Here is a 26656-nt window from a genome sequence, read left to right as displayed (position 1 = left end):
AGCACTAGTGGAAAAATAAGGAAGGGTTGCGCTAAAAAAGGCCCTTAGGGCTGTGCTTTTTGACAGCTGCCCTTTCAATAGCAGTCCTTCACTTTTTAAGTAGGGATGCGCTTAAAAAGCGCAGCCCTTCACAACAAAGGGCTGCACTTTTTACCTAAAAACGCAGCCCTTCTACAAGTGAAGGGTTGCGCTTTTTACCTAAAAACGCATCCCTTCTCTAGACAAGGGCTGCGCTTTTAGGTAAAAAGCGCAACCCTTTTAGACCAAAAAAAAATAAAAAAATTGAAATCATATAGTTTCATAAAGCAACAGCAACAACAGGCGTGTAAATGCAATTCCAGAATTGAAATTAAAATTTAGATTTTTATTGATTCTGATGAATATCATACAACCAAAATACTGTAATATACAACTGAAATTAAATAATTCCTGAAATCTTAGTGTTGAAATGAAAAAAAAGAACGGAAATAGAAAAAAAAAAGGAACGAAAATAAAAACAGAATGAAGTTAACAAAAATGAACAAAAAAGAAAAAAATAACCTAAAATTATAGATCTAAAAATAAACTAATCTGAACATTAACGAAAATTAAAAAAAATAACCCTAAAAAAATAAACTAATCTGAAAATGAACAAAAAATGAAAAAAATAAACGAAAATGAAAAAAAAACCTAAAATTATAGATCTAAAATTATAGACCTAAAAAATCAACAACAGCGGAGTTCCACTTTCTGTTAGTATCTGTGAAATGAGAGTAAAAAAACGAGATTAAGAATCATACATAAGATTTCTGCAATTATTAATTGTTACATCCAATACAAAAACTTAACTGCGCTGTGTTAAAAGTTGCATTCAAACAATCTGGAAGGATGCTAATTGATTTTGGAGGAAGTTGATATGAGTTGTTCCGAAACTCAATTTGCACTATGTTGTGTATCATTACGAACAAGAATTGTAGGAGGAGATGGGGGAAAAGGCGAGAGAATTATAGATCTTAGGGTTTTTGAAGCACCTGTTGCGAAGTACTCTGAAACACCTGTTGCGAAGAAAATGATTAGAGGAGGAGATGAGAGGAGAGGAGGAGATGAGAGGAGAGGAGAGGAGGCGTGAAGAGGAGAGAGACGTTTTTTTTTTTGTGAGGAGAGGAGGCGTGAAGAGGAGAGAGACGGTTTTTTTTTTTTTGTGAGGAGATGAAGAAGATGAGATGAAATGGGAGGAGAGAGAGGGTTTCAACTTTCCCCTAGTATATGTGAAGGGCTGCGCTTTTCTATTAAAACGCAGCCCTACTTTAACGAAGCGTTGCGTTTTATTTAAAAGCGCAGCCCTACTGTATAGAAGGGCTGCGTAATGAAGAAAGCGCAGCCCTTCCAGCACAGCCCTTCCTTTTTTTTCCCCTAATGAAGGGTGACAAGTTTGCTAGTCGAAGTTGAAAGTGTATTTTTGTAGGATATCTTTATAAAAAGGATTAGAAGTTGTTTGATTTGAAGAATAAGGAATTTTTTGAAGAAGTATTTCCATTTGAATCACATGAAGATACCAACATTACACCATCCTCCCTCTTACCTACAGACACCAATTCCCATTCACCCGAATTTTGCCGAATTCTCTTCTCCTTCCTTTCCTCAAAATACACCACAATCACCCAAAATAATCCCTCCCCAATAGCCCACAAATCTCCTTCTGCATCACTGGTCCAAACCCAACGCCCAATGAACCCCACCTCCTCCCCTCTCAAACTCCCTGCTTTACACGCTGATGGGCCAGCGCCAATACCCCATCCCCCTCTCCTCACCTTGCCCCTGTTTCACACGATGATGGGCTATCACCCACTAACTCATATCTCTCTCACTCTCGTGTCCCTGTTTCACCCGCTGGTGGGCCAGTGCCAGCTGCCTCCTCATCATTTCCTTCGGATATTACTATCTCTAATGCAGGCCCACGCCCAAAGCTACCCTCTTCTCGTCCTTCCTCTCTTTTTGTCCCTAAAGTGGACCAAGCCCAACCATCCTCTCCCCTCCACTCTTCTTCCTGGCCTAACTTACGCCCTTCTTTGGGCTCTCCTCTTCCGCCCTTTACTGTTGGCTATGATGAAAATGTTGTTGTTAATGATGAAATTGTGGATTTAGGCCGGGGAAAAAGGGAAAAAAATTTCCTTCGTTTTATGAAACAATTATGTTACTCACTCTGCGGTTGCTGAAAGTCCATCTCCCTCTGCTTCATCCTCATAGTCTCTCTCAGGTACTCCTTACCCTATAGCTCATTATATAAATTGCAAAAAAAAAATATGGACATTATTGGAAGTTTATTGTTGTTGTTATTTCTAACAATGAACCCAGATCTTTTAAAGAAGCTATGAAGGATGATGGATGAAAAGCTTCTATGCAGGATGACATTTGTGCACATAGACTTTAGAGGCACTTCGTCCAGGGAAGCGTGCCTTAGGAAGTCAATGGGTTTATCGTATCCAATATCTGTCTGATGGTTTTGTGGAATGGTTGAAATTCCGTTTGGTTGTTTTGACAACTATCAGGAGGATGATGTTGATTACAATGAAACTTTTGCTCCTGTGGCACAGATGACCATTGTTCGAGCTTTTCTTGCAATCGTTGCTTCTAAAAATTGGAAACTGCATCAAATGGATGTTCATAATGCATTTATTCATAGTGATCTCGATGAGGAAGTTTATATGAAACTCCCTCCTGGTTTTGAATGTCCGAAATCTCATATGGTTTGTCGTTTACGCAAATCATTATAGGGGTTGAAGCAGGCTCCCCGTTGTTGGTTTGCACAATTATTCTCGGCCTCGAAATGGTATGGTTTCCTGCAATCTACTCTGATTATTCTTTGTTCACTTACACTCGTGGCTCTGTTCAGCTTAATGTATTGGTTTATATCGATGATATCATTAATTCTGGGAATGATTCCACCTCACTTACCTTGTTTAAGACTTATCTGAGTGATTGTTTCAAAATGAATGATGTCGGTCCTTTGAAATAATTTCTTAATATTAAAGTGGCTTGAGGTTCATCTAGTTTTTTCTTTCGTCAACGTAAATATACGTTGGATATAATTTCTGAGGCTGGGATGTTAGGTACTACGCCTAGTTCCTTTTCCATTGATAAAAACCAACGCATTGCTCATGTTGGTGGTCCAGTTCTCGTTATTGCTGCATCCTACCAATGTATTATTGGCTGCCTCACCTACTTGACTGTTACTCGTCCGAATTTCGCCTATGTGGTTCATATCTTATCTCAGTTCATGTAGGAGCATAGCCAGGCTCACTGGGCGGTTGCCTTTTGTGTTGTTCGTTACCTCAAAGGCACACCCGGTCCGACATTCTCTTACGTTCGGATAGTGAGTTATCTCTTCAGCAACGGTGTGATTTGGATTGGGCCGCCTGCCCCCTTACCCGGTGATTGTTGTCAGGCTGGATTGTTTTCCTAGGTCATTCACCTATCTCTTAGAAAACTAAGAAGCAATACACAGTTTCTCCCTCTCCTGCTAAAGCTGAATATTGTTCTATAGTTGCTCTTACTTGTAAACTCAAGTGGTTTAAGGGACTTTTGTTGAGTTTGGGAGTTCATCATCCCAAGTCTATTCCTTTTTTCTATGACAATCAATTTGCCATTCATCTTGCTAAAAATCTTGTTTTTCATGACCGCACAAAACATATTAAGATTGATTTTCACTATGTGCAGAGATGCTATTCTTGAAGGTCTATTGATCCTTCTTATGTGTCTACTTCTACTCAATTAGGAGATATTTTTACTAAGATTCTTGAGAAGTCTCAATTTGAATTTTGTTGTTCAAGTTGGGCAATCTTGAGCCCCATACTCCAACTCGAGTGAGGGTGTTGAGGATATGTAAATATAAAAGTAGTCATGTATAGAAGGAATTCTTTTCATTGTAGGATTCCTCAAATAGCTTGTACTATATATTCTTTTATCCTAATGAGAATACATAACTTTTTAGCCCTAATCTTATCTTACACGTGGCAACTAAACGCTAAGCATAATAAATCATGCCACATATCGAGATCAACCACACAAATTCATCAAAATAGTTCACATGAACATAACTTAGTAATGAAAATGTTCAATTGGTGTATATCCTCAATAATTTTGGATATCCTCAATAATTTCGCATCATATACAAAACAATAGAGTATAACCAAAAATACTTGACTAGATTAGTTAACATTATTTTTCAAAAACAAAACTAATGATAATAAACAATAAAAACATAAACATGCACATGAACTTCAAAACTGTAAGCTACTATTACGAAAATAGAGAGAAATGTAAATATAATGCAAAAATAAATAATCACGAATAACATTTCAATTTTAAGCATCGATTTTAGCTTTCTTTCCACCATATGAAGAACGAGAGATGATAAGACTATAACAGTGTTCATATAGTATTTGTGTAAAAAAAAAAAGAAGAAAAGAAACACAAACACCATGGTGCAACACATACACTATGATGCAATACATACACTATATGGATATCTGGCAAATGGAATATACCCATCATAAATTTATCATTCCTCAAGACGAGATCGAGGAATTATCATCATTCAGCAATATGCATTAGAGATGTAAGTGGACCGCGAAAAGTTAGAGTTCAATATATATAGTCCATTCCAAACTTATCAGACTGGATTAGATGTCCGGTAACACCTCCTGCTCTTCCCTACTCTCGTGTCTCTGATTGCTGGCCATCGAGCTCCAAGCTTAAGATTGTGAGGAAGTCCCTATTCTCCCATGAACTACTTCTTTTGTCCAAAAAAATGATTGATCGAAAAAATGAGTCACCAATGACACAGACACATATGGGATAAAGCCATATGTTTAGGAGTTCTGATATTCAATATCCATTATTACCTTACTTATCATGATTTTCTTATACCACTTGTTGATATTATGGACGATCAAAAAATACGTTTGTTTTTTACATTTACAAACAATTATAATCATCGGAAACGAGATGTTATGGATTGTGTTGATTCAAAAATTAGAATGTTTTAATTAAGGGTTCATACTGCAATACTTGTCTAATTGTATTTTTTTTTTAAAAGAAAAACTTGTCTGATTTTATCAAACTGAAATTAAGCTAGAATAATATTAGTCCCCTCTTTATGTTTCATATCCTTTGCAAGGTGAAGCACGTAACCACAATCCCCGACCTTTCTCGTTATCACCTTTTCCATCCGGAATACTTCACACCCCTAGTGATGAAGATAATATTAAATTCTAAGAATGTATAATAGTTACAATAACTAAGATACTATTTTTGTTCCTCGCAACTGTTTCTAGTTTAATTTGCACATCTGACAATACATATCGTGTCTATTAATATATAATAACATATTAGTAAGACATTATAAAAAAAATGATATTATTAAAATACTCATGGAAACGAATCAAATAAGTCCCCACATAGCTATGTTTTATCTTAATATATTGATAAAAAAATTAGAAGATTATTTACGATTCTAAATAATGTCAAGATTCTAAGTAGCAACACCACTAAGAATGGAAGGACTAGGGAGTAGTATATTTAGTACTTGTACGAAATGCTACCCAAAAAGCTTGTATAATAATTACTCCGTATTTGCTAACAAAAACCGTATATATCACTTTATAGCACACCTTCCAAGTTCCACCTTATTAATACCCCTTGCATCTTCATTCTTCCATGTTAATTTTTTACATCTTGTTAGTTATCCAGCAATTCTTTTAGCACTCATCAATTGATACTATTCTATATGCTTTCCTAAACAACCTAATGAATTTGCCTAGCTATGATAATTCAAATCTCCAGCAAGGCATTACTCTCTACATATACCACTTACAATTTATAGCCTATTTAGTGTCATTATCAAATGTAATAGTAAAAATTCTAATATAAAAAAAGACCGTCTAACGAGAAGTTCTGACTTAAACTACCAAGTTTAAGAGCTGAAGTAAGGTACAAACTAGAAAAGCAAAAAGCAGCACCAACTATAAATGCATGCAAGAGTACATCAATAAATCTAATCATGAGACTATAGTTTAAAGCTGATTATGAATTTCAAGATTATGAAGATGACATTAATGAATACAAACAATGCATAACCAAACATTGAAAAAATTTCTCAAAGAAGCCATGGGCCGGTTCAGTTCGGTGTGAACTTAAACTGGACCGATTAGCTGATTGATTCGGTCCGATTCAGGTTCAAGGTTGGGTTTTCTCAAACTCGAACTAGTTCGGCCCCCAGTTCATGGCTCGAGACGGGCTAAACCGATTCATGTTTGGCCCACCAGTTCATTGTTTTCTTTTTTTGCGTAAATGAAAATGCGCTTTGATTTTTAAATTCTAAATGTATATGCACTAGCATTTACATCCATATACAGTTGTGTTTTTGATAACTGGGCCAAAGATGAAGTACTTTTATGCATTTTTTCGACTAGTTTGATAGGCCGGTTTAGGGTTTAGTACTTTTTATGGTCCGATTCAGGGCTGAGTGTGGTTCACAGTCCGGTTCAGGGTTAGGGCAGGACCGGTTTCCTCACACATCAATTTGGCCCACGAGAACCAGTTTGGTCATCCGGTTCCGAGCTGGTTTAGGCCCGATCATCTGGCGGTCCAGAATGGACCGGTCCTTTTACGGGTCGGTTTAGGACTAGGTCCAATTAGGCCCCACCGAACGGCCACCTCTATCTTAGAGTAGTTAAACTGGTACCTAATTTCTGTAGTCAGCACTATCTTAGCTACATACCTTGCTCCTCCCAGCTCAACTACAAGATATCACGTAGGATGTATTAATAATGTAATAGAGAAGGGGAATAAGGGTGCGTTCTATTCAACTTATTGGACCTGAACTTATTGAAACTTATCTGAACTGAACTTATTGAACCTGAACTGAACTTATTAGAACTTATTAAACCTGATTCAACTTATTGGACCTGATTGGACCTGATTGGAGCTTATTGGACCTTATTGGAACTTATTGACCTTATTGAAACTTATTAGACCTTACTGGCCCTGATTGAAACTTATTAGACCTTATTGAACCTGATTGAAACTTATTAGACCTTATTGGACCTGATTGAAACTTATTTGACCTTATTAGACAAAAACATTGACCATGAATAACATAAATATTACCACTAACGTAAATACTACCCCTCAAAATTTTTTATGGAGTAATAATTATTATAATTCGTCCTTTAAAAAATAATGATTATTAATTATCTCTTATGTTAATTATTTAACAAAAAAATTTACTATTTATATATTTGCCTATACATAACTTTCACCACTAATATATCTAATAGTTTTGTTTTGGTTTTATAAGAACACTAGTAGAAATCAAAAATTTATATTTCATGTTATTAGTAACGAAAACATGTTATCTCTAGTTATTTAAAGACGAATTCAAAATATTGTAATAAATTATTATTATTGTTAACCTTAATTATTTGACCATGATTATAATATATTTAATAGCAATTAGAACAATCAAATAATAGACAATAATACAAGTATAATACTATACATTGTGTACTTTAATAAAAAATTCTAATAATAACATAATCAGCTAATAGTAATATGAATAATAATAATAGACATAATATAAATAAATAATAAAATAATAGACATAATACAAATAATAATAAAATAATAGACACTAATACAAGATACTATATAATCATTGTGGTACTTTAATTAAAATTCTAATAATAACATAATCAGCTAATAGTGATATGAAATTATGAATAACAAAATAATGAACAATAATACAAATGTTTATTAAACATTGACTATTTGGACCTTATTGGACCTTATTAGACCTGATTGGAACTTATTGCACCTGATTGGAACTTATTGCACTTGATTGGAACTTATTGGACCTTATTAGACCTTATTGGAACTTATTACCCTTATTAGACATTATTGCAACTTATCTGAACTTATCTGAACTTATTGGACCTGAAACTTAATTTTTTAAGTTGAACAGAACGTACCCTAAATAGCCAATTTCGACTGATGTTGATGATATATGTTTAATAGCAGTGCATAAAGGCTGAGGAGAGTGTATCCAGCATTTCAGCTTAAAGATTACAAAGTAAAGGTTGTAGATGCAACATAGCCTCTGTCTTAACTTCATTTCGCTTAACTTTTCCTGTGCTTGTAAGTGGGAAAGGCTTCCTCCATATCATAAAAGCTTTAGGTATCTTAAACCTGCAAGCGTAATATAACAATAATTCATCAGTTAGCAAACTAAGTCTCTCTCTCAGGAGTGAGGAGGTATTTAACAGCCATGCATACAGACAGACAAAAGGAATGTTATTTGAAAAGAAACTAAATGACAAACCGTTAATTAGCAAACAAGAGAGGGTGACATCATTTAGATAATTTTACTTGTGTGGCCCCCACCGCGTTTCCTATCTCTTGATTGCTAATAGCTTAGCCTTACAAATTTTATTTCTGTTGGGCAATGATATGTGGAGATGGGTAAAGGAAGTGTATGTTGTAAGGTGCGTGTGTGAAGCCTTGTGCATCGAGCATAGATTGCTGCAAGACGAAGGCAAGTCTATATAGCATAGCTGATGCCAAGCATGGCAACAAATTAAGGCCCAGCAGCCCACATGATTTGGTGACCTGCGCCCGCAGTTCTAGGCGCTGCCAGCACCTAGTGTACTGCCAGCCCACAGGTTGTGTCCTGCACCCGCAGGATATTCCGCCCAGCCGATGTTGCTTTTTCCTTTTGGTTTTTTCTTGTTTATTTTGGTTTTCTTGGTTAATTAGATGCCTAATTAAAAAAAAAAACCCTAGTATAAATATGTTTGAGACCGTCATTGTTTAATTATCAATTGAAGAGAAATATTCTTTTAATCTAGAGAGACTAGAGAACCTAAAGAGAGGTTAGAGAGTAATCTAGAGTGATTAAAGATTTCTCCTTGTATTATCATCTCATATTCAAAGTCCTAGTGGTGTTTTTCTCCCTATTCAAGGGTTTCCACGTTAAATCTTTGAGTATTTTTTATTGCTTGATTTGTTAGCGCCTACGATAAATATTCCTAACAAGTGATATCAGAGCTAGATTGAATCATTGTGCGGCTAGATCATGTTGAATAGGTATAATGGATGCCGGGAAGGTGAGGATTGATAAATTCGATTGTAAGGATTTCAATTTCTAGAAGATGCAGATTGAGGATTATCTGTACGTGAAAGACCTATACCAACCTGTGTCGCAAAAGAAGCCTGCTGCAATAAAAGATGAAGACTTGGCAACGTTGGATCGGAAAGCACTAGGTGTAGTTCGATTGACTTTGGCAAAGAGTGTTGCTTTAAATGTCAAGGAAGTGAAAACAACGGCGGGGTTGATCAAGACTCTTTCAGACATGTACGAGAAGCCTTCTACTGTGAATAAGGGATATTTTAGATGTGTCGTTTGTTTGAACTTGAGATGATTTATGGTGAACCTGTTGCTGAATTTATAAATGAATTTAGTAAAATTATTAATCAATTGGCCTCTCTGAAAATTACCTTTCAGATGAGGTAAAAGCTTTGATTTTATTGTCATCTTTACCAAAAGTGTGGGAAATTGTAGTTGCTGCTATTAGTAATTCCATAGGGAAGGAAGCACTAAATTGGATGATGTTAGGAATTTGGTGTTGAGTGAGAGTACTCGGCGTAAGGATTCTGGAGAGTCATCCGATGGAGCATACAACACTGAGGGTAGAGGGAGAAGACAACATGGGAGATCTAAGCGGAGAAAGTCCAATGGAAAAGGGCAGTGGAAGAATTGGTAAGGCAGAAGTGGACTGTGGGGATGCGGCGAGAAAAGTCATTATAGGAGACAACACCCATATTCCAAAGACACCGATAACGGAAAGAAAAAGGAGGAGGATCAAGACAATGATGAAGACAGTGATGGTTCGAAGAACTCTGTAACGGAGTATGTTTCTGATGCTTTGGTGGTAAGTAATGCAGAGAGCTCAACTGGTTCATGGATCTTGGATTCTAGTTCCTCGTTTCATTCTTCGTCTTGCAAGGAGTTGTTTAGGAGTTGTTTCAATCTGAAATTTGAGAAACTTGGGAAAGTGTACATTGCAAATGATAGACAATTAAAGGTTAAAGGCAAGGGAGATGTGAGCGTGAAGCTTGCAAATGGTGACGTGTTTGAGCTGAAGTATGTCAAGGAAGAAAAACTTGATATCAATTAGTCAAATTAACAAGTCCAACTATAAGGTAGTGTACAAGGGTGGTTCCTGGAAAGTTGCTAAGGGTGTTATGGTAGTAGCTCGAGGGGCAAGAAGCGGAACAATGTACACCATAGGGAACACGACAAAGGTAGCTAAGGAAAGGATGAATAAAACCTCACAAATAGTGTCGTTTAATCAAAAGTCCGTATAAAGTAGGCCTGTGAAGAACCGTGGTAGTAAAGTCGGTGTCTCTTCGGCTAAAGTGGATTGTGGAACGAAAAGGTGACGAAAACACACATTAGTGTGGTGCGTGAGAAGTCGAGCCTAGAGAAGGATGTTTTGTTTGGGTGAGAGCATTGTCGGGATGCTCGTAGAACTATAAAGAGTCCTTATGGTTCGTGTTGTGATAGAGACTCGGGGTTGAGTGAGACCTCGGTGTTGCTTCCTCTGTGACAAGAAAGTGATTCCGCACTAGGTGATGTATAGAGAATAATGATGACAAATTGAGATTGTGCTACATATTTATTGGGGGTTGTGTTCTTCACTTTTACCGATCTCCAGGTGGGAGATTGTTGGGTAATGATATGTGGAGATGGGTAAAGGAAGTGTCGTGCATCGAGCATAGATTGCGGCAAGACGAAGGCAAATCTACATAGCATAGCTTGATGCCAAGCATGGCAACGAATTAAGGCCCTCAACCCACAGGATTTGGCGAGGTATTAGCCTCCACCGGCGCTGCCGAGCACCTTTTGTACTGCTTAGCCCGCGGAGATTGTGTCCTGCACCTGCAAGATATTCAGCCCAACCCATGTTGCTTCTTCTTTTCGGTTTTTTCTTGTTTAATTTGGTTTCCTTGGTTAATTAGGATGCCTAAATAAATAAATAAAAAACACCTAGTATAAATATGTTAGAGGTCGTCATTGTTTAATTATTAATTGAAGAGAGAAATATTCTTTTAATCTAGATAGACTAGAGCTATGTTGCTCGGACTCTTCATTTCACCTCAAGTACCCGTGTCGGATCCTCGACACTCGGACATGGGTGGGACACTTGGACACTTTATTTTGGGCTGAAAAATAGAAAAAATTCCAAAAAAATAGCCGAGTCGGACACTTGGACACGTACCCGTGTCGGACATGGGCACCCAAGTCTGAGCAACATAGGACTAGAGAACCTAAAGAGAGGTTAGAGAGTAATCTAGAGTGATCAAAGATTTCTCCTTGTATCATCATCTCATATTCAAAGTCCTAGTGGAGTGTTTGTGGTTTTCTCCCTATTTAAGGGTTTTCACGTTAAATCTTCATAGTGTTCTTTATTGCTTTATATCTTAATTTCTTCATATATTATACTTCGATTGTTTGATTTGTTAGCGCCTACGATACATATTCCTAACAAGTTCCTTTTGTGAAGAGGGGGGGGGGGTTGGAGAAGGAAGTAGAGAATAACCTAGTTAAACTTTTAATTCGACAATACTCCTTTAGCACGCTAGTAGATAAGTGGCATTCCACATTGCTTGGCAGCGCAGAGTCAGTCCAGATCCAGTTTTCTGTAATTTGAACACAAGCAACAACCATTTCACCTAGACGTGCATGTGGGAGTCCGATGACTACCACAACCGAAATTCCAGGATGTTGAGATAACACGACCTCCACCTGTGTGTCACCAATATAGCACTGATATAAGCCCAAAAGGCGCATAAACAACAGTCAAATACAATTACTTACCAGAGAATTATCTATTTGTTATTGTAGAAACGCAAAGAAACAGAGTTGTTCATGCTTGGTGTTTACAACCAAAAGAGATAACTGAGGCAAAAGAACGTTCTTCTTACCTCTTCAGGATACACATTCTCCCCTCCACTTTTGATACGAGAATTCCTACGGCCGACAAGCCACAAATTCCCATGTACATCAATGTGTCCACTATCACCAGTGTCAAACCAGTCTGCACCTGAATCAATTTCTACAGCACTACTCTGACCCCAATAACGAATCATAACATGGGAACCCCGAGTCATAATCCTCCCCACATGAGAAGATTCCTCCTCTCTGTTTATCACTATCTCAACATGAGGTGCTGGCTTCCCAACACAGATACCTCCTATTGGGTGTACAGAGATGGGTGTAATCTCGCTTACTTCCATTAGGTGCTGGTTAGCATTGTTAACAGCTGGATCATAGAGGGTGATGAAGGTAAGAGAAGAACAGGCCTCCGTCATACCTACATTCAAATATTAGAAATAAGAAGAGTATACCAAAATAACAAGACAGTAAATCAGGCATAGTCATATGTACACGAATACATAGATTATCAGATTATAGTCATTATACTCCCTCATTTTTTCCAGTAGGGACATTTTTTATATACACTTACCAACGCACAGCTCTGACCATTAGTATTGTTAAGCATCTTGAAAGTTGAAACACACATTGAGATGGACATCTTACTATGATTTGGTATTTATATATTGGTCAGAAATTTCAGAGCAAGGTTAATATATAAATACTCCAAAAAGTCTAAATGTTGCAACTAGAAAACAGAGGGAGTAAATATGTATTGTTTTGCAAAGATGAAGCCAATTCTCAATTATGATGGATTTCAATATTCTCAAGTAAAGAGAGCCTCCAGCTCTCTTTAATTTGGTGAATCACAAAGATACCTCACAAGGTAAGGGTAAATTTGTGGTTGTTGGTGTTAGTTATGCAAGCCCAATAGTCCAACACGCTTAGTAGGGTCCAGAAACACGTTGTGGATTTTGGGAGTGTTCAAGAAAACATTGTATACGAGTTGGCAAGTTTCAGTTTGTTCATTGGGTGAAACCCATGTCCGCGGGGTTTTCCGCCTTTTCTCGCCTTATTTTTCTAGTCTTGTTATGTTAGGATTCTTAAGAGATTATTTATTTTCTAATATGTTGATAATTGTATTAGGAAGATAAAGGATTAGTTTTCTAACTCTAGCTGGATGAGGTCTTAGTTAGATGCTAATTCTACTAGGGGTAGGATTCCAACCTCTATATAAAAGGGGCTTGCGATCATTGTCTTGTATATTCATCAAATATGGAGAGAGATTACAAGATTATTATGTTTCTAGATAGAGTTCTTGAAAAAGTTGTAATTTACGGGATTTGTGAATTTAAGATTTTGCTAATATTCATTGAAGGATCAGTGAAACTTAAAACGGTTGGTGGTTTTTCCTCTACTTGTTAAGGGAGAGGTTTTCCACGTTAAATTGCGTTTGTCATTGCTTTAATTTTTTGCTTCCTAAAACGGGCTCATGAGAGAAGTTCAAGCAAAATTCATTCCAGGTCTTGAATGATTGGCCTTATTGTTCAAGTTCTATTAAATACCTCAGATTTTCTTAAATTTGACTCTGAACTAAGAGCAAGGCAACTGAGCTTGAGATTTAACAAACTCAACTATGGCTTAAGATATAACAGCTAAGCTAAGATTAAGAATTTCAAGTTGTCACGAGTCACGACTATCAAAAAAGGTGGATGGCAATCTATCTACATCATTGAAAATGGACACAGAGGGATTACCTTGGATTTAGTGCCCCTTTTACATGCAGCACTAAATCAACTTTTGGTCAGTCAGATGGGGTAACATAGATAGATACTAATCTCTCCGATAGTCCAATCCAGTTTCATATGGTATGCTTTTTATTTAAGATGTACCCTATGAGAAGGCAAAAATCTGACTGAAATATCTATGAAGTTCATTGATGGATTAGACTGTTATGTATTCTAGAAAGATATCCTTGACATAATTGATTTGTGGAAATTCTACTACTTCACTAATACAAACATGTCCCATTGATTAGTTTGATTATTTTCATAAACTTAGTTCAGCAGTGAAAGAGGTCATGTTTCGACAGTGTTACTTTTGTGTGAACTTGACATCTACTGTGGGCTTTGCATGTTCGCATCCCATTCACTATACAGTGAGTAAGTACATAACGGGTGCGTGCTTTGAAACTGATGAAAGGGGTCAAAACTAAGGCATGAATCTCCAACCCATATGTAAGATAGCACACATCGCGCATGTGCACATGGCAAAATATGCCCTAGACCTGAAAAAAGATTGCTGTGTTCAAGAACTTAGCGAATTCGATTTCAACCCAAAACCTAAATTTACTTAAAGTTGAACCATGAGTATCTCCATGGCAAGAACAAGTCAACCCATTAGATTAGTGCAGCAACCTATGATGAGATAGAGGATACAGCAAAAAAAGTCTCTCAGAAGCCAGAAACATATATCTAGCATAATGGTATTGTGGAGGAGACTTTTTGCCCACCTTGAAAGATGCACAAAAGTTCTGGAGATGTAAATAAAAAAACAGTTGCCAGAAAATTAGAGACCTGTTCTTTTCTTTTTTTGAATTCATGATAAAGTAGATTGAGGAAAGAACTTCTGACTGAGATATTGACAACAAGACAAGTGATGAATACCATAAGCAGAGAGAAGTGTGGCACTATGAAAACATCTTATGGCATCGTCAACAAGTTGAACTGAAAGGCTCCCACCACCATTTAAAATCTTCCTTACGCTTTGTTTCGGTTTCCTTGATTCATTGTACCTAGAAAATGAAAATTAATGACCAAATCGGTAACACAATAGGTAACAATAACATATCTATTTCTATTTAGAATCACTATAATTACTGATTACATTGTACAATCACAGACATGTCACTAGAATTAGCAGCAAAAAAGATAAGGACATGCTCTTGGACATCGTCAATGGCACTTATTCAAGCGATTATTGAGCCTAGAAGGAAACAAACACTTTAAAAAGGGGAGACGGCCCGGTTGGTTAGCGGTACTAAATGGTGGTAATGGTAATGGTTTTTAGTTCAAATTTCTGAAGGTATTTCCCATGTCAACATCCATGGTAATGCTAGTTTATCCTAAAACATGCGTTTTCCTTCCTAAAATTTCATTACCATCCATTACCCCTTGGGAAGGTGGTATTGGGTGGTAATGGAAATTTATGAAGGAAAACACATGTTTTGACATCAAGTTCCATTACCATAGATGTTCACATTGGAATATCTTCAAAAACTTACACTAAAAAGCATTACCATTACCACAATTTAGTCCCACTAACCAAACATGTACTAAGAGTCTAAAAGCAGATTTGACAACAAGAACAAAGAAGAGAAAAAAAAAAATAAGATCAGAAATGAAGAAAGAAGATATTTGCACAGAAGAAGAAGAGAAGAAGAAAACATATTACCTAAAAACTACGAAGTAACTTCTAGCTTTTGAGAGCTAGTCTCTCCCGATACAAAGATGCTAATACATGATTTCTCACCTCTCCTAAATCTCTTAGACATCCTCTGTGAACCTTAACTAACTGCTAACTCAAATCCTAATATTACCCTTCCTTTTCTAATACAAACGGAGTCTAAGATAACTACCAATCCTCAAATTTCATGTTAGCAGACTTAGGGTGTGTTCTCTTCCCCTTGTAATATAATAAGTTGCATGGATCATTAGGTCCAATTCGGTGTAAAGATAATTTGAATTAAGGGCTGATCAGGTTCAACTAGGTCTAATAACTTCAATTCTGATACAGGTGAAGAAAACACACCTTTTAATTTCCTTCTACACAATTATCCTTCAACTTCCTTCCTGTTTAAGTGAAGCGGACAGGTGGCCTCTGTTTCGGGTCCATGACAGGCAAATTCTAGCTTAACCACAGATATCAAGAACATGTGTTTTGGGTTTCACTTGTGTGAGTCCTGCTTCACACAAATGGGATTCAAACCTGCTTCGAAGAACATTCTTAAAAAAACATTGAGTGGATTAAGGTCATTAAAGCTAATTATCTTGATCGTTATGCATTGGGTTCTTCCTTAGATTATCTGCCCATCCAGTTCATTACATCAACCTCATTAAGAATCACTTAAGTGGACACCCAAAAGCTCAATTAGCAAGGGTGAAGTTTAAAATCACTATCTATAACAAAATCACTATCACAATATCACAATATCACATAAGTTTAAGATCTTGTGAAGTAGAGTATAACAACCCATGGTCTGGTGTACCTTTTAAGTATAGAAAAATTCTCTTTGCCGCTTTCAAATGAGAAGTAGATGGGTTCTCCATAACGCGACTTACTAGATGTCTGGTCGAGTACAAGTTAAGTATCGTAAACTTCCTATCAGACTATTGAACAAGGTTGGATTCACCTTTTCTCCATATGAATCATTCTTTATTTTATCCCATTCTATTGGAGTGCTCACTGGATTAAAATTCATCATATTGAATTTCTTTGATAATTCTTTTACATATGCTTCTCGTGAGATCAAAATTTCAGCATCACCTTGTACAACTTCAATTCCTAGATGATAAGACATAAGTCCCATATCTGTCATCTCAAATTCACGTGTCATTTTTTTCTTAAAGTCTTCAAACATGTCTATATTCCTCCCTGTGTATATGAGATCATCCACATAGATGCAAACATAGATAACATCATCGTTTTTCTACTTCACATAAAGTGGATATTCGTGAATGCACTTTGAAAGATCATCATGCAAGTACTTTCTAACCGACTATTCCATGACCACGGTGCTTGCTCTAACCCATATAAAGCCTTTTTCAATCTAAGTACTTTTCTTTCATGACTATTGACAACAAGTCCTTATGGTTGTTCAATATAGACTTCTTAGAAAAGCATATTTTACGTCCATTTAATGTATTTTCCATCGAAATTGGGATGCTATTGAAATTAGCAATCTTACGATCTCTAGTCAAGCAACTGGAGCGAATACCTCTTCATAATCAACTCCTTGCCTTTTGCTTGTAACCTTTTGCAATAAGCCTTGCTTTGTATCTTACGACATCACCCTTGGCGTTTTCCTTGATTTTATATACCCACTTGACTCCAATTGGCTTCTTTCCTTTAGGAAATGTTGCCAGCTCCCAACTTTCATTCCTTTTGATGGACTGATTCTCTTCATTCACTGCATGAGTCCATTCCTTTTGTTTCTTTGCTTCATCAATACTCATTAGTTCGATATCAGAAACAAAACAAGGAGGTATTATCTTCAAACCTTTCAATCACTTCACAAAGATCGAAAAGACTTCTATAGTTCTTTGGAGCTTCACTCGAACTAGATAATTCTAATTCTGCACTTTGAATGCAATGGAGGTGATGACATATGAGGAGATGGTGGTGGTATAGTGGGAGTAGCATCTTCATCTTGATGTGTTGAATATTTTTCATCAAAATAAGGAATGTAAGATTCTTCCACTATAGTACTCCAATCCCGTATTGCCTCTTCATTAAATTCTACAATTCTGCTGATTACTGTCTTGTTGGTGCTTGGATTGAACAACTTGTAACCCTTAGATTTTTTATCATATCCAATGAAAAGTAATTTCTTACTTCGATCATCAAGCTTAGACCTTAATTATTTGGGAACTTATGCATAAGCAATGGAACCAAATACTTAGAGATGTGATACACTTGGCTTCCATCCGCTCCAAGCTTCTTAAGGTGTCACATTCTTTAAGCTCTTTGTAGGGGAGCGATTAAACAAGTAGACTGCACATAAAACTGCTTCTACCAGAAGTGTTTACGCATCTTCTTATTTTTCAACGTGGATCTAGCCATGTTAGAACAGTTCTATTCTTCCATTCCGTTTTGTTGTTGATTCTAGAAACTGTAAGTGGTCTGCGAATTCCATGATCCTCACAATATTTGTGGAATTCATTAGATATAAATTCAACACCTCTATCTCTTCTTAGTGCTTTGAATTCATAACCACTCTCTTTCTCTACCATTGCTTTGAACTTTTTAAAGGTATCAAATGCTTAAGATTTGTTTTTCAACAAACAAACCCATTATTTTCTGTTATAATCATCAATTAAAAGAATAAAGTATGAACTTTTACCGAGTGATTTGGGTTTAATAGGTCCACATGTATGTGAATGCAAAACTTCAAGTGGCTTTATCGCTCTTGAAATAGATTGTTTTGAAAATGGCTTTCTCGGATGCTTGCCAAGGAAACATGCTTCACAAAGTTGATTAGGAAGATCAACTCAAAGCAATTCTCTTACCCTTTTCTTGTGTCCCAACTATCTAAGCCCTTCAAAATTAAATTAAGGTGACCAAATCTCATATACCACCTCCAAGAAGGATCTTCCACACAAGTCTTCAAACACATTGGACCAACTATTTGTAGACTTATTAAAAACATTCTATTTTTCGTCATAGAAATTGTTGCTATAAGGTTGGAGTTTCTATCATGAAGCCACAACTTTTGTCCTTTCATCAAAATTTTGCATCCATTGACCTCTAAAAGTTGGCCCACACTTAAGATGTTACTTCTCAAGTTAGGAATATAATAAACATTCAGAAGTAACCTATGACTTAAATCTTTCAATTTAATCATGATTGTACCATTCCCTTCAATCTTTACTTTTGAGCCATCACCAAAAGTCACATTATCGATCACACCAATACCAAGATCAACAAATTTGCTTGTGTCTCCTATCATATGGTTGCTCGCTCCATTGTCAAGATACCATGTACAATTATCTTCTCTCTTGTCTTCTACTTTGAGAGCTAACAATATTGTTTGATTCTTTTGCATCTTCTTTATCTTCAATAAGATTTGTTTTTTCTTGTACCTTTTTAGAATAACATTCCCATGCAAAATGGCCATATTTATCACAATCATAAGTTTATAACATTAAATTAGCCTTATTTTTATTGATATTAAATTGGCCTTATTATTATCCATGACCTTCAGTAGAACTTTCACCACTATAGAAATTTTGGAACGTTTGGTCATTTCTTTCTCTTCCTTGACCACGTCAAATACCACAACCATGTCCTTGCTCGCTGCCTCTTCCACGTGATTGGGACTTTTGTTTATCACGTATATCTCCGTTGTTTTTAAAGGAGATTTTCGCTTGCAAAACCTATTACTCGTCTTCCTTCTTTTCTTTTTTGAGAATCCTTTGCTCATGTGTTTGAAGAGACCATTTAGTTCATCGATTGTCATGGAATCCAAATCCTTATTTGACTCTTCAATTACAACCACTAAATGGTTGTACTTAGGATTAAGAGAATGTGGTATCTTTCCAACTACGCGTGAATCTTGCATTGATTCACCTAACCTCTTCATTTGGTTCACAATATGTAAAACTCTTGTAAAATTATCTGAAATGGATTCTTTTTTTCAGCATCACAATTTTTTCAAATTCTCCTCTAAGAGTTTGAAGGCGCACCTTTACTCTACTTACTCCTTCAAATGAATTTTGAAGAGTATCCCATGCTTGTTTAAAGCTTGTTTGCATTAGCAACTTTCTCAAACATATCATCATCCAAACCTTGATGGATGATCGTACGTGCATTTTGATCCTTTTTCCTCAGCTTCTTTTTCCATTTGGCTTAATTTTGAGTCATCTTCAGATTGTGTATAACCTTTCTCAACAATGTCCCAAACTCCTTGTGCACCAAGAATTGTTTTCATCCGAAGAGACCATTTACCATAATTTTCTTTTGTAACTCTAAGATATTGAAAAGCAATGACATTGCTTTTTTCACAATAATATAGAGAGGAAAATAAAAAAGCACTCAATAATGTATCTCTTATAATTCTCTGAATAGGAATTGGATTAAAAATGAATTACAAAGCAACATATTTATAAAACTAAATATACTATGAAACTAATGCTTTTCCTAATTCTACTCTTATTCAGTAATCTTAGTTTTCCTTAATCTTCTCATTAACGTACATTAATGTCAAGTTTATTTAGTTACTATTTCTAAAAGGGCCTATTACCAATATCTAAGCCTTCTAACTTGCATTCAATAGCTTATATCACCTCTAACACAAACACTCGAACGACAAAAAACCATCATAACTACCAATAAACAGCCACGGTACAAGAATCATCCAACTTCTTTTGGATTTCATCAGCAATAAGGAAGATGCTTTACTAGAACAAAAATTTGCAATTAAAAAGCTTTTTCACAATAATTGTGTATCTTTTCGATGCTGATTGATCAATCTTTGTTCAATGAAGGATTTATTGTGTTCGTTTTAATTTTTCAACGGACTTTTCTTCAACTCTCTATAATAGGTTACTTCTTGTTTGAGGTATAGCAATAATAATGTTTCTATAGCTCCTTGCCTTTGTTTTTGTGTTAAATTGTCTTAGCATTCAGCCCACAATAGTACAGTATCCTTAGCTATCAAATATGCTTCCTAGCACGGTAGATTTCTCCATCAATCCCATAAGTTAGCCAAAATTTTACCTCGCTGTTCGATGGTTGGTTTGTGAGAATCTCTCTTACAGAATTGCAAAAGTTGGTATTCCAAAATTTTATCACCACAAACAAACAAACCAAAGTTTATCATCAAAATAAGAAACTTCATGATTATGTGTCAACTTATGCCTGAATCATTAATATTAAGAAAATAATAGAATAGATGTCATCAGTGAAGTACCTCATCATAGAAACCAGAGAAGCGAGTATTGCCGGAACAGTGATAAATGAAGTTACATGGTTTTCCTCTATGGCTTTCACTGCCAATGTAACTTCAAACTTGGGTATCAATACATGACAACCTCCAGCCAGTAGCATGGCTATGCACGAGGATATCCCACCTATGTGGCACAGTGGGGCAGTGTGCAAGTAAACCTAAGGAAGGAAGCATAAAATATAACCGGGTCATCAGGGTTTGTTCTTTCATTTTACTTTTCAAATTTTAGGTTCCATTAGAGTTCCTAGCTATGGCAAATGGAATTTTGCTATCTTCAGTGAATTTTGTGCTTTCCTATGCCAAAATAATGGGAGGGGGTACTTCTTTTGCTTTCTTATTACTTGCTATCTCATCAATTTATTATATCAAATAGAGGAACCATGAAAAATGGCATACATCATCTTCTGTGTAACCCACAACAGCAATTTTTGCCAAGGATTGCATGATTAAGGAAGTATGGCTTATAGCAACTCCTTTCGGTTTGCCAGTGGACCCTAAAGAGAAGAAAAGAATAAACAAAATTACAATGCTAATTAAAAATGATATATGACAAGTCATTTCAATTTTTCAAGAAAATACCAATAGAAGTACTAAACAACATTTTTGAATAATATATGCTGATTCTAAAAGTGGTCTCTACGCCATGTCGAAAGTGTGCCAACACCCATATTGTCTTGCCTTTTATGGATGGAGCTTATTAATCAAAGACGAGGTGGGTCTTGATTCAAATTAAAAACCAATGACGCTCCAAAGTATGAACCACCCTTTGCCTATCTATTGGGGATTTCTTAACCTTAAATCACCTTTATTAAACACGAGTTCTGATTACCTATCAAGCCTTTAAGCTTATATGGTATATAATGTGGCTAAATCCAATTCAGATTTTAGAATGGACTAGTATGAATTGATCACTAAATACATTCCATATCTAGCACACCTCCATTATTTCAGTCATAACTCTATCCACATATTCCACAAAATCAGAACGTATAAAAGGGAAGAAATTTTCCAAGTATGAGAATCTTCATCACATATAACAAATTCACACATTAAGTTGAGGATGGAACCAGGAGCTAATTTCAATTCATTTAAGCTTACAGGTTCTCATATGTCAATATACAATAACTTAAAGAACATGTAATACCTGAAGTGAAACATATAATAGCCACATCTTCAGGTGCCCAGCAGTATTTGACAGTTTGAAAATTTAGGAATGGCCTCTTACATCCTTGTATACCTGGTGAAGAATAATCCACAGGATAATAGTTGTCAGACACATAGCTAAACCTCTTCACATAAAAGGTCCAACACAGCTTCAAAAGGAAAACTAGGATCTAGAGTCATACCATTTAAAGATGAATAATGATTTCCAATATACACATGCCACCTTGGAGAAAATATGGTACCCTTTTGCAATTCTGACAACCACTTGCAAGATTCATCAGTGACTATCATTGCTGGTTGAATGACTTCCAGTGCCAGTCTTGACTCCTCCAAACTCTGGTGATTATAGTAACTGAAGGTATTAGGCGATTGCTAGATAAGCTGCCTAAGGATATTACCATCTGATTCTCCATGAGATGCTAGAAAATCCTGAATCCTGATTTGACATATAAATGCCATATATGACATCTAATGCACAGTAGACAATACGAACAGTTGGTAATTATTTCACAAACTTATGATTTCCGTAGTCACAGATTTAGTTCATAAAGGTCACTTAAATCACCAAATTCATAAAGCAGACATGAGCAAATGAATAAAAAATAAAGACATATGCTTATACCCTTACATAATTTGCCCTTAGCCCTTAGCAAACTTTTTTTAAGCCAACATTGGGAAACAGAGTAACAGACATTGTTAAACATATGAATGGTGGAAATGCGACATTGATTACTTGGATAGTTGGATGCCCTATAAAGGATGCTAAACATTCTTAATTAAGTCATGCAAAGAAAAAACAAGTCTATCCAGTGCTAGGTGAAGACGCATATATTAACAAAGGAACATACACAAGGCAACTTAAGTACTCAACAAAGAATCTGGAAAATGATGCAAATCATTATCTTGATACATGACTACATGAGCATCCTGCAATCACTTTCCAAAATTTGGGACAAAGTGATCATAAGAATTTAAGGCACTCTGAGGCATATGTTTCAAGTCTCTAATAATTACTTGACATATGTAATTCAAGTAAGACCTTTCACAAGGCCTTCTGTAAATGCTCATTAAGTTTACACAATATAGGCAGCTCGCTAAAGGTATGACCTACTCAATTATGAGGTGGCAATAGTTGATAGAGCTTTACGTAGATTCTCCTTATATAAATGGGGCATCTTTTAGATCACCACTCACTACGACTAATTTGGCAAAAACATCTCAAAAGCTACAAGGGCCGCATTTTCTTTTTGACCTTGTCATATTCAGTCTCTTACCACTTCGAAACTAGAGAATTCTTCTGTTCCACACTGGTGAACTAAGAACATTTGGATGTATCCGTAAATTACAGAAAAAATAACCCATGAGAAGTAGACAACAATATTTAGGTTAAGAAATCTCGAAGATTTTGCTCCTATGGAATAGTAGACTACAGGTTCTTTGTCACTTTGTGTCATGGTTTCAAAACAAGGCCACATCGTATCCTATCTCCCGTGTCGTAAAGGTTTTCAAATCTAACGAACTGATATTACCCGCATCGTAAAGGTGTAAAAAAACCGCATTTTAGGCGGGTTTTAGGGATATTTCATGGTTTAAGCCAATATTCAACGGTACGACAATCGCATCATCCCCGTTCCCGCATCACCATGACCGTTACGCAACACCGAAACCGTATTTTCGCACTATGCTTTGTGTTCTCTGTTTCATGTAGATAAAAACCTTAATTTCTTACCCCCTATGTCGGGTATTTATTTGATTGTAAACATCAAACCTCATCAACCTTAACCAGCAATTTCTATCATTATATCTTAGTAAAATCTATAAAATGAACATCATAAAAGCGAACATGTTCTTTTCACAGTATAACTCAAAGTACATAAAAACTAGTTAATGACTTAAGCTCTTGAAATTAATTCAACAAACTCAAATGCAGCCAATTATTTTAGAACAGAGGTAATAGAAAACTATGTTCTGACTTTTGAGTGGGTCTCTAAGAAAGAACTTATTTACTAGTTAAGATTACACAACAGGATATATAAGATACATTCAGGCCTCTCCAAATCCTGCCAATGGCAGTTTGCCGCCATTATCTTTTGTCCCCTCATGAAAAAATACTCAATAAGCTTGTGAGGCTCTGTTTCCATCAATTAACTTTCTATGAAAGAAATCCCCTTTCTTTGACATTGCAAAATAATCTTCATGATGATTCACATCCTCATTTAGGCTGCGTCCTCACTCCTCATCCCCTAAACTGATCTGAACTAAACTTATCAAGCCTGATTGGACCTAAATACCTAATCAACCTTGATTTCACCTTATATTCACACCTTATTTGTCCTAATCAACCTTGATTAGACCTTATCAGCCTGGAACTTAGGGGCATATCTTTCTCCAGATGGGCCAGGCCTAACATCTATAAATCTTTTACTCCATATATACAAGTATCATGAAGATGTCATAGGGTAGGTTGGTTTAAGCTAGTTCTAGTTCCCCCAAGCATTTTACTTTAGATTATTAAATATAATGTGCAGATACCTTTACAGCTTTACTTCTCAAGCACTAGAAATTCACTCTTCACTTTAGATTATTAAAGATAATATGCAGAAACATTTTACGGCTAAAGCAATAGAAATTCACTTTTCTTTGAAGCAAAAAAAGATATATTGAGGAAGGACAAAATTATTATACATACCCAACGATAATTAAGAGGAGCACTTATCCCCCCAACATATGCAACAGCAAGTAGCCATCCCAGATACCAATCACTAATAATCAGAAGGATGAAAATTTGGTCATCACCACACAATTTAGAACAGCCAAAAACTACATACAATTATGGAAGAAATTACCTAATTGAAAAGTACCAAGAAGAAAATTTAAGAGAGGAGCAAGGACAACAAACCTGTTAAAAGCACAAATGGCAACAATGTGACCACGACGGAGGCCCATTTCGCTGAGCTTATAAGCAAGACTCAACACACTTTCTACGAACTCCTTGCCTGACTTTCGTCGTTCATTCGCAATTGTCACCGTGGAATTGCTTCGAAGTGTTAAGAGACGGTTCAAACATTGGCAAATGTGAGCCGGCATTACTCCTCCTCTTCCCACTCTTGCATTAGAAAAAGGCATAGATGAGACACAAAATGAGAAATTAATAAGGATCACAAGAGTAAAGATAGAGGACACTGAAAAGAAGTGTCAAACCCAAACCTTATATCATCCTGTCACATAATGACATAACCATGAGTCCATCACTACAACCTATTCGTAAAACACACAAATCAACCAAAGTTTAAATTCTTCAACTCCCCTCGACTCGCTAACACTACTCTAGACCTCCATGGCTCCTTAAATCTCTCCATACCTTGAAAACGTTCTAGTACATTATTATCATAACTTACAGATGCCACTGAACTAACATTCAAGCATAGGACTTTTGTAACTCTCAGAAAAAAATCCAAACCTTACATCCTTCACACTTCATAGCCTAACAATCACCAACAAATGATACATTAATTCATTGATTTAAAATCACACGACATCTAAAATATAAATTAAACCTAACAAATACATCACATTGGATCAAATAAAATTCTATTATGCCAAAATCACCATCGGTGAAATATATGTTCGAACTATCTCATCAAAACAATAAAAAAAATGTAGAAATTTAAGCAATTAGGAGATTTATAATCAAATTATACTATATGCAGTTGATTATAATATTTTCTTTTCTAGCAATAAGGAGATTATATAAAAGTAATTAAGCATTAATAAGGAGATTATATAAAAGTAATTAAGCAATAACAAGGAGATTATATCAAAGTAATTAAGCAATAACAAGGAGATTATATCAAAGTAATTAAGCAATAAGGAGATTATATCAAAGATAATTAAGTAATAATAAGGAGATTGAAGTCAAAGCATGCAATTATCTTTTGGTGTAGCGTGGCTTACTTACCTGTATTATCTTCTGGTGTAGCAGCAGGCAAAATTCATTTCCCCACTCTATTATCTCTTATCTTATATTTAAAATAATTTTCTGATTTATTAGGAAAACGTACAATAGTTTGGTTTGGATATGGTACTTCATATTTTTTTATGAAAAATACCAAAAATCTTTTCTCACTCTTCTCGGGTCTTCCTTGTTTGGATGAGGAGATAAAGAGAGAGAACTAGTGGTTGCTGAAAACCGCCCTTATCCCGCGCGCACGCAAAGGATGACATGAGGAGGTGACTGGTGAGGTAAAGTTGTAAGAGAGAGAAAGTCTAGGTTGGTTCTCAAGAGCTATTTAGGGTTTATTTGATTCAACTTATTTTAACTTATTCTAAACAAAATAAGTTTATGGTCGATTGGTCGGTTTGGGAACTATCATTTCAGGTAAAATGATGTAGTTCTTGAATCACTTGTTTGGGTACTTAGGGCATGTTCTCTTCGGCATAAAACAGCTGAACTGAACTGATCTGAACTGAAATGAATTGAACTGATCTGATCTGAACTGAACTGAACTGAACTGATCTGAACTGAACTGAACTGAACTGAAATGAATAGTGATATGTGAGAGTAAAAGTATTGTCAAGAGCTGAACTGATCTGATAAAACAGCTGAACTGAACTGAACTGATCTGAACTGAACTGATCTTAATTGAACTGAACTGAACTGAACTGAACTGAACTAAAATGAATAGTGATATGTGAGAGTAAAAGTATTGTCAAGAGCTGAACTGAACTGAACTGAACTGAACTGATCTGAACTGATCTGAACTGAACTGAATTGAACTGAACTGAATTGAATT

At 35.9% G+C, this 26656-nt stretch overlaps 1 protein-coding gene across 10 annotated transcripts; it reads right to left on the bottom strand.

Moving 5' to 3' along the window:
* Nucleotides 1-4303: 4303 nt before the first annotated feature.
* Nucleotides 4304-26071, bottom strand: LOC104891609 (2-succinylbenzoate--CoA ligase, chloroplastic/peroxisomal). Of its 10 annotated transcripts, none has more exons than XR_008968927.1 (11): nt 24763-25792; nt 24553-24625; nt 22046-22199; nt 21844-21936; nt 21096-21193; nt 20664-20857; nt 14641-14768; nt 12025-12413; nt 11640-11845; nt 8010-8226; nt 4304-4774 (listed from the first exon to the last, which is right to left on the bottom strand). XR_008968927.1 is itself a non-coding variant. In XM_010677320.4 (11 exons), exons 2-11 carry the CDS (start codon nt 24948-24950, stop codon nt 8097-8099), a joined length of 1653 nt encoding a protein of 550 aa, XP_010675622.2. In that variant the 5' UTR covers nt 24951-24969; nt 25822-26071; the 3' UTR covers nt 7734-8096. The 10 variants fall into 10 exon arrangements, 8 of the variants coding, with proteins under 8 accessions (XP_010675622.2, XP_048497832.1, XP_048497826.1 ...); XR_008968928.1 differs by having other exon boundaries at nt 4304-4771; XM_010677320.4 differs by lacking the exon at nt 4304-4774 and adding an exon at nt 25822-26071 and having other exon boundaries at nt 7734-8226; nt 24763-24969.
* Between the last annotated feature and the right edge of the window lie 585 nt (nt 26072-26656).

The sequence above is a fragment of the Beta vulgaris genome, chromosome 1 (genome assembly GCF_026745355.1).
Source record: "Beta vulgaris subsp. vulgaris cultivar EL10 chromosome 1, EL10.2, whole genome shotgun sequence".
Lineage (NCBI taxonomy): Eukaryota > Viridiplantae > Streptophyta > Magnoliopsida > Caryophyllales > Amaranthaceae > Beta > Beta vulgaris.
This window is presented reverse-complemented; position numbering and strand designations above follow the sequence as displayed.